This window comes from Nanorana parkeri, unplaced genomic scaffold (assembly GCF_000935625.1).
Source record: "Nanorana parkeri isolate BGI_ZX_2015 unplaced genomic scaffold, ASM93562v1 scaffold802, whole genome shotgun sequence".
Taxonomy (NCBI): Eukaryota; Metazoa; Chordata; class Amphibia; order Anura; family Dicroglossidae; genus Nanorana; species Nanorana parkeri.
In genome coordinates this window covers 795,389-803,849 of record NW_017307070.1, presented here as the reverse complement: position 1 = coordinate 803,849, position 8,461 = coordinate 795,389, and the positions used below count along the sequence as shown (strand labels likewise).

The window sequence follows — 8,461 nt, the reverse complement described above, 5'->3', positions numbered from 1 at the left end:
GGTCCCCCCCACCCCCCCGCCTCTGACCGAAAGTCTGGTGAGTGATACAGCAGCGGTCATCTTAAAAAAATATGAGAGAGCAAGATAAAGAAAAAAAATAAAAGTGTAGCTATTAATATGGATCTAAAAAGGCAAAACATGAAATAAGAGTTGAAGGTTCCTTAAAAAAAAAACCCAAAGAAACAAAAAACGCAGATTGACGTTCCCCATAGCACCTGGCTGAATCGGAAACAGACCATAGAGAACGGTGGCAGGTCACGCTCATCGATGGTGCTTTATTTCCATTTCAGCTTGGGGGTCAGAGACTCAAAAAATCCATTCCTACGTTAAATTAATATTGTTTAAAAGCTTAATTCTGCACCGCGTCTCCCTGCTAGAACACGGCAGAGGTCAGATGGAGAAGACGCCCGTGTGCGCAAGCTGCAAAAAATGTAAATTTTTGGGGTCTTTTGCTAAAAACAAGTGGTATGTGGCACGCTCCAGTTCATAAAAGCAGCTGACCAAAAATTTGGCTTCTGGTTAACCAATTAAAAAAACCGACGGGTTCAGGTCACGTCGTTCGGATTACACATCATGTAAGGAAAAATAACCGGCTTTAGTCTAAAACGTGGGCTGTTCATAATGCCATAAAATGTCAACTACCAAAAAATACAAAATTCAGTACTTTAACGTTATTTTTAAAAAAAAAGGATATGGCAAGACGGCTAAAAGTTAATACAGTACGTCACGGGAAGAAAAAAAAAAACGAAGACAATAAAAAGTCTTTGCAGGCAACACTGGCTGGAAATAGTAAAAACACTTAATGGGTAAAAAAAAAAAAAAATGGATTATCTTGAATAGATATGTAAAAATGAATAGTGAAAAAAAAAAAAAGAACAGTATTTCCTTTTAAAAATGAAAGTATAAGCTATGTCCAATGTGGAATGTACTTACAATAACTGGTAACAGGGCTCTACAATAAAATTCTCTTATAAAAACACTATTTATGACCGACCTTCCCCGCCCCCTTTACCCCCCTCACACACACTTCTCTAACTTGCCACAAAAGATCGTCAAAGGGGGGTAAGGGGGGGATTGGGTACGGGGATGATTCGTTCAAACATCAGACGAGTTCTCTCCGCTATAGACAATATTCATTCACGGCTCGGCAGCAAAACCCTGGCAGAAAAATGCAATACGTGTCCGTAGAAGCCCCAAGTCCTTATAAAGGACAAGAATCACTTGTTGAATTTTAACGGGTACCCAATGGCTTTTTCCAGGCACTCTACTAAAGAACCCGCGGAGAGGAAATCTCTCTCCACTTCAACAAACTTGATGTAGATAGTTTTTGGGGAGACGCCCGGCTCCACCTTGCAGTTCTGCGCTAAGAATCCATTGATGCTCGCCCACTCTTTGCTCTGGTTCTTGACGGTGGACTGAAAGTGGAAAAACAAGCACTGCTGCAACGTGATGCTTTCGGCGATGCCCAGGTAGCAATAGTTAATTTTTGGAGGTACTGGCTCGGGCTCTGAAGGACTGTCACAATTCCCGTCGTTGACTAAATCCACCACCGCGTTGTCGGAGATGGGCTTACTCCGCAGTTCCTCGTAACCGATGGCGTAGAGGCCCGGGCACTTGGGGATGCCGCCGGGCAAGAGGTACTGGACGATGTCTCCTCCGATGGGCTTGGAGTGAGCGATGGGAATCCAATCCGTCTCCATGTGCAGTTCCAGACACCGAGCTTCGCTGATGGTGATTTCCAAGAACTTGTAATAAACGTTTTTCCAATTCATCTTCTGCACTCTGGTCATCACCACCCGCCCCTCCGGCTTCTCGGGGTTGAAGTACTCGCGGAGTCGTTTCCCCAGCGGTACCTGGGAGCTTATCTCTGCGTAATGGTACCGTATATCCTCCTTCCACCTCGTGTTGTAGCCGATGCCAAATATCGCCAGTTTGTTAGAGAGGTGCAACCTCGAAAAATCTGTCCAGCTCTGAAACAGCTCCCACTTCAACTGGACGGACTCCAAAATGTGCATTATAATCTTTAGCATATCTCTTTTCCTGGGAAGAAAAAATAAAAAACACATATTAAAGCACATCTCCAGGAAAATAATTATCCCCTGCCACCCCCCTCTAACCCATCTTACCATGTGAAGCAAGTTATACTTACCTAGGACCATTATCCGGGTCCCTCGCTGTTTCTGGGAGACCGCAAACCCAGCGATGCGGATGTGCCTAGGTCTGCCAGTCCAGGCCTTTGTGTCTTAGGAATATTGCACCTCTATTTTATCCTGGCATGAACTCAGCCATGGACATTTAAAAAGCAGCGATTATTATGATGGGGAACGTAAACCAAAGAATAATCCAGTGTTTATTGATGCAAAATCAAGTGTACATCCCAGCAAGCTCCCCTCTAAAAGGAGTTTGCTCTTTGGTCTGGGACGCTTGCTGGGATGTACACTTGATTTTGCATCAATAAACACGGGATTCATCGCTTGCACCTTGCGTAGTGCGGTTATTCTTTTGCTTTCCGTTCATGCATAGTGAACACACACTTTACAACCTGCAAATGCGGGGGAAATACAGCGTGAGCTGGGCTGCAGAATCGGAGCGGTGAGGATTTTTGCAATATTATTAGGATAGGGAAGTTTGTGGTTTATACATTAGGCAACTTTATAAATCAGTATAGAAAATGATTGCAGCGTTGAATTGTCGAGAGGCGGAGTTGGCGAGCATGTTCTTTTTGGAGGAAGATCAACGAGACTATGTAGAGCTGAGGCACGATGGCTGCAAGAGGTGGAGCGGGGGTCATAGACTTCTCTACAGATGACAGGGGTGCTGCTGCAAGACTTTTAGAAGATATGCATACCGCGGCACTTTATTACAGCTACTTACTGTACTTCCTCTGCAGATTCTCTGCTCTTCGGCGGTCTCTTTGGAATACTGATTTCTTCTAGACAAAAAGAAAAAAAGAATTAAAAAAAAAAAAAAACAATACAAAAATCACCTTACACTGGATGTTTCAAATTCTTCTGAACCATAACTGTTCTGTTGTGAATATCTTCCAAATCTGAACTTTTATCGGCTGCAGCCGGGTTCAGCAAGTATTATAGCTGAAGTTTAATCTGCTTACATTTGCCTTCCCTGGTTCCTCATCAACATCCTAACAATGTTCTTAAATAACTTTCTTCATCACATACTTTATTTTACTGGTTCTCTGTGGGCTTGGGAGGAGTTGTGCAAATATCAAAATTCCTTGATGGGTGATGTCTCTCTGGAGCAGTGCATGCAAACCGCCATAAGTAACATCCACATGCGATGCTGAGCCTTCATAACTGAATTGCAATAGATGAAAGGGATGTGCCAGGGACAGCCTTAGTGGCGAGGAAAGGGCTAGATCAAGGGTGGGCCACTGCAGCACTCAAGCTGTTGAACTACAAGCCACATGAGGCATTGCGAGATTGACAGCTACAGACATGACTCCCAGATGGATTACAAGAATGATTTCTGTGCCAGAGGAGGGTTCTACTTGGCGCTGGTCTGTGCTTTTTTGGATGTTGGGATTTGTAGTTAAAACACAGATCGAAGGAGGGAGTTGCCCACCCATGGGCTAGATGATTCTGTATCTCCTCCAGCCAGGAAATGAGGCAGGCTCTATCTGACTTGCTGCAGCTTCTAATGTACACCGTAAGAAGCTCACAGAGTGCACACAAAGCACATACCCTGCATTATGGTGCACTTTGTTGAGGAAAAAAAAAAGTTTTTCATATCTGTTTTTGCCTGTGTTGTGCCGACAAGAATGCTTGGCTCAGGAGCGGACTTAGCCTACTGATGGCCAGACTCTGGACGTTGCATGGACGGTCCCTGATGAAACCTATCAAGTCTCCTCCTTGGAGTGCTGACTCTTTATCAAAAAGGAAGGGGGTTGTCACAGATGGATATGATCTGTTCATGTTCTGTTTTTATTTCATTTACACATGATAACATTAATTTATAGAAGCTGGCTGATGAATGGAATATTAATTTTGAAGAAATTATATATTGTAGTAATTCCACAACAGAAGTACTGGCATTCAAATTTTGCTTATGTTTGGAAAAGCTGTACAGTACCGTCATTAAGGGGACATGGAACCGGCGGCTTCTGGACCACCCATGGTCCTAAAAGGCAAACAAAAGGATATAACAGAAGTATTAATCAGTGCAACGAGTACAGACGAGAAACAGAGTGCAATAAGCCATAAAAACTACCAAATTGTATCTTTTGTCATTTTAAGGTTTTCAGAACAAAGAGGTCTTATGTTTGGTTTCTACAGGATGCCAAACACATGCAGCTCTTTGCTTTATTACAGAGACTGTCAATTCCTATAAAGAAAATCTAAATTTCTCCCTGCAATAGAAGACTGTAAATACTTACGTCGACTTCAAACTCCTCTATCTTCCAGCGCTGCTGCATCTGGCATAGTCTACTACAGCTGATACTTACTGAGAAACCCAACCGAACACCCTACAAGCAATGGCTACTGGAAAACCCAACCAATGGCTACTGGAAAACCCAACCGAACACCCTACAAGCAATGGCTAATGGAAAATCCAACCAATCAGCCAACAAGCAATGGCTAATGGAAAACCCAACCAATCAGCCAACAAGCAATGGCCAATGGAAAACCCAACCAATGGCTACTGGAAAACCCAACCAATCACCCAACAAGCAATGGTTATGGGGAACCCAACTAAATCACCCTAAAAGCAACGGCTATGGGAAAACACTGTCCTATTCTTCTGCAGAAAACATTTACATTAGGGCTGGTAATGATTAAATCATCAACGTCACCGGACTCCTCCCCCCTTCCCCAAGTGGCTCCGTCGGCTAACAAGGGAAGGGGGGGGGAGTCCGGTGACGTCGATGTCTGTGACGTCACCGGATCGCCGACAGGACTCCTGGAGGCCGGCGGAGAGGTGAGTGTTTTCATTATTCAAAATAATTTGAATCGATCAAAAAGTTTAACAATTAATCGAGAAATTAATCTTTAATTTCCTAATTTACATCAATACATTTTGCCAACCATCTTATGACAAAGTCTCAATGTTTATTTTTACTTGCACAACACTGAATACTTTTATGTTTGTAAATAAGAAATATATACTAAAGCAAAAAATAAAAAATAATTGCAAGATACGCAGGACTGTAGATTAGGATAGACATAAACAGAGCGGGGTATAGTTAAAAAGCAGTGAATCTGACACCGACTGAACATTTACTGCACCCCTTTTATCAGAGAATTAAGAGCGGGATTCACCTGGTAACTTCTCACCTGGCTGTTCGGGCCTCTTCCCAATCTCCTCCACGACCTCATTGACTCCACTGAAGACTTCGCATTTCAGCTCTGGTCGTGCATGCAGCTCGCCAGCATTGCGGAATGGCGCAGGTGCCAAGTGTGAAATGTTAGACTTTTCTACTCCTGTGCAAGTGTGAGAATGTTTTATACCATTTGATGTTATCTATGCTATGCCCCTTTCTAAGGGCAATTTATTGCTATATAGTCAGTTTGAGCATAAACAGTTTTATAAGGTCGCACGGCAGGATGGCCATAGTTTGGGACCACATTGCCATGTGATGACTGTTAAAAGGGTTTTCATGTGGGTTAGACACAAACCAATGTGCACGAAGGCACGCCAGTGAGCCCCAGTGGACTATGCAAAAACCCCAACAAAAGAGAACATTCTAGTGATATTTGTATAGAGACTCGCATCTTACCCAGCTCCTCCCCCGGGAAGCCCTGGATCTCTTGGCTGTGGTTGGCCCAGTCCTCCTGGGAATAGTCCTCCATGGTGCTGCCGTCAGACTCCATCTCCTGATACAATCCGCTGCTGTTTATTAGCACTGGTTGGCATGGCTGTGTGTCCCATCCTCCCTGACCAAACACTCGTTCTAGTTGCTCAAAGGTGTAGCTGCTTTTCCTTTTCCCAACGCCACGCTCTTTTACGCGACTGTAGCATCTGCGGAGAGTCTGAAGTGACAAAGAGATTTCAAACTCTGAAATTTGTACAGAGAAAGTCAATCAAATCAGAAGGAAATCTGAACAAAAAACAGGCACATAGGAGACAATCAGGCGGGCTGTAAATTTACAAAACTGGGAACCCAGGAAGTTGATAAAAGTGATGGACAGACCGAAGGCAGCACTCACCAGATAAAAGGGATAAGCTTTGATTGCATCATCAAAAACTCTAGTATGCATTCCTATTATGCTGATGTTTAGGGCTGAAACAACTAATCAATAAAGTCGATAATGAAAATTGTTAACGATTTTCATTACTGATTAGTTGGTCGCTCATTTAGTTGGGCTGCTTGCACCATCCCTCGCATGCTTGTAGAAACTGACTGTTAGGGCACTGCCTGAGGACCCGCAGGATGAATAGGGCCATTCTGGCGTCACCCGGAGTCCCGGGAGCAGGGGCTGTTCCCATTTCGGGAACCGCGGCCTCCCCCATGTCTCACCCTCCTTCTCTCCAGGCTGCTCATAGTGGACTTTGGATGGGCTGAACAGAGATGTACAAGTGTAAGTAGTGTGTACTATGTGTTGTATGTGTGCCGTGTGTGTTATGTGTTGTATGTGCGCTGCGTGCGTATTACGCATTGCATGTGTACCGTGTGCGGGTGCAGTGAGTGGAGTCAGTGGCATAAACAACGGGGCAGGGTGGGAAGACTGGCACAAAGATGGGGGAGTGGGGCGTTGGCCAGGCAGCGAACACATTTAGGGCCCATTCACACCATCTACAGTGCGTTCCAGCACGGTTAGTGGTTGGAACACACTGGATTGCATAGAGGGAGCCTCCCTGCGTTCTAGGGTGGGAGGGTGCATGGCAGTGCCATTCACTATTTTTTGCGATCTCACCAGAACGCAGGCATTGCTTACCACATGTTCTGGTGCGGACAGGTGAGAGGAGTCCAGGAGAGAAGTCCGCCTGCTAATGTTTTCCTTCCTGCACAAGTTCCATCTGTGACATATGCCAGGGATGAGAGCTGTGCAGAAGGAATGAATATGATCTTTCTATTAAATAATATTATTAATTACAAATTTAAATACATTTTTATCAGATTCGGCTAAAAAAATCTTCAGCTAACTAATCAATTATGAAATAATCAGCTGCAGCCCTACTGATGTTATAACAGGACAGCGTATGCCGGGAATTTACAACTCCTTTAATGCAAAGTAATCCATAAGCCAGCAGGAAGTTTCTGGTAACCAGAAATTCTGCATTCCCACTGACAGCAAAGGAAAAAATACATCTATATAGACATCTGTATTTATGGAACAAGAAGGCAGATACATATATTCATATTGTGGGTATAAAACTGGGTGCTACACTAACATAAAACTCCTAGAGCTGGTTACAAGTCATCTCCACCCACTTCGCTTGAGAAGGGACACAGTTAGGGCCAAACACACTTCCCTGCCCCAGTGTGGTGCGGAAATGCACTTTTACACAAGTTAGGTATGCGTTGTGGTGCCATTCATTTTTAACTGCACCCCAAAGCACTAATGCAACACAATAACAGACTACCACACAATGTAGTATTCTGCAGGCCCTTTTTCTTCGATATCTTGGTGCATCGTCAGCCTATTAATTTGGATGTGTTGCCGCTTTTACACAGCATACATGAACGTGACAATAGGTGACGTGAGGAATCAGGATGCAAAGTCTGATGCATGTAAGAAAATAAATGCGCACAAATACACTGGATTGTTGCAGTTCTCCAAAATGTTGGATTGTAAATTGGATTTACAAAACACAAAAATACAGAAAAAAAAAAAGACAAAGAAAAAGAAAGCGAATCTAAACCCAAAAACCGAAATGTGATATATTGCGGTCCTCATTTCCACCTGGTGATCCTGCCAGTAACACACTTCCTGTCCTAGAGTGACAACACTCATTGTACTATGACCACCCCTCTGTGGTATCTGGCACCAAGCCATCAGTAGCAGATCCTTTCCTAAGGCCTGAAAGTTGCAAGGTGGGGCCTCCATGGATCAGCTGTGGACACGGGTCAGCATGGGCACGACTGGTCTGCAGCTACACAGCACTGTGTTCAGACATCTTTCGATCAGAACCAGCATTAGCTTTTACAGCAATCCGAACTCCAGTAGCTCTTCTATTGGATCGGACTACACGGGCCAGACTTTGCTCTCAATGAGCCTTGGCCAGCCATAACCCTGTTGCTGGTTCACCGGTTTTCCTTTCTTGGACCACTTTTGGTACTTATAGGCTGCAGACCGGGAACATCCCACAAGAGCTGAGGTTTTGGAGTTGCTCTGACCCAGTCATCTAGACATCACAGTTTGGTTCTTGTCGAAATCCCTCAAATCCTCACACTTGTCCATTATTTCTGCTTCCAACACATCAACTTCAGGAACAAAATGTTCCCTTCCTGCCAAATATACACCCCCCCCCCCCCGCCTCCCGCTACATCATTCAACGCATC

At 44.3% G+C, this 8,461-nt stretch overlaps 1 protein-coding gene across 1 annotated transcript in view; it reads right to left on the bottom strand.

Annotated features, from left to right (window-relative positions):
* Positions 1 to 1,030: 1,030 nt before the first annotated feature.
* MSANTD2 (Myb/SANT DNA binding domain containing 2) overlaps positions 1,031 to 8,461 on the bottom strand; it is a 12,871-nt gene continuing 5,440 nt past the window's right edge. Inside the window, exons 3-5 of the mRNA XM_018564976.1 lie at positions 5,735 to 5,987; positions 2,875 to 2,932; positions 1,031 to 2,040 (exon numbers count right to left, since the gene is read on the bottom strand). Of these exons, the coding sequence (XP_018420478.1) occupies positions 1,218 to 2,040; positions 2,875 to 2,932; positions 5,735 to 5,987 (1,134 nt within the window). The 3' untranslated portion in view covers positions 1,031 to 1,217. The remainder of the gene's footprint in view (positions 2,041 to 2,874; positions 2,933 to 5,734; positions 5,988 to 8,461) is intronic.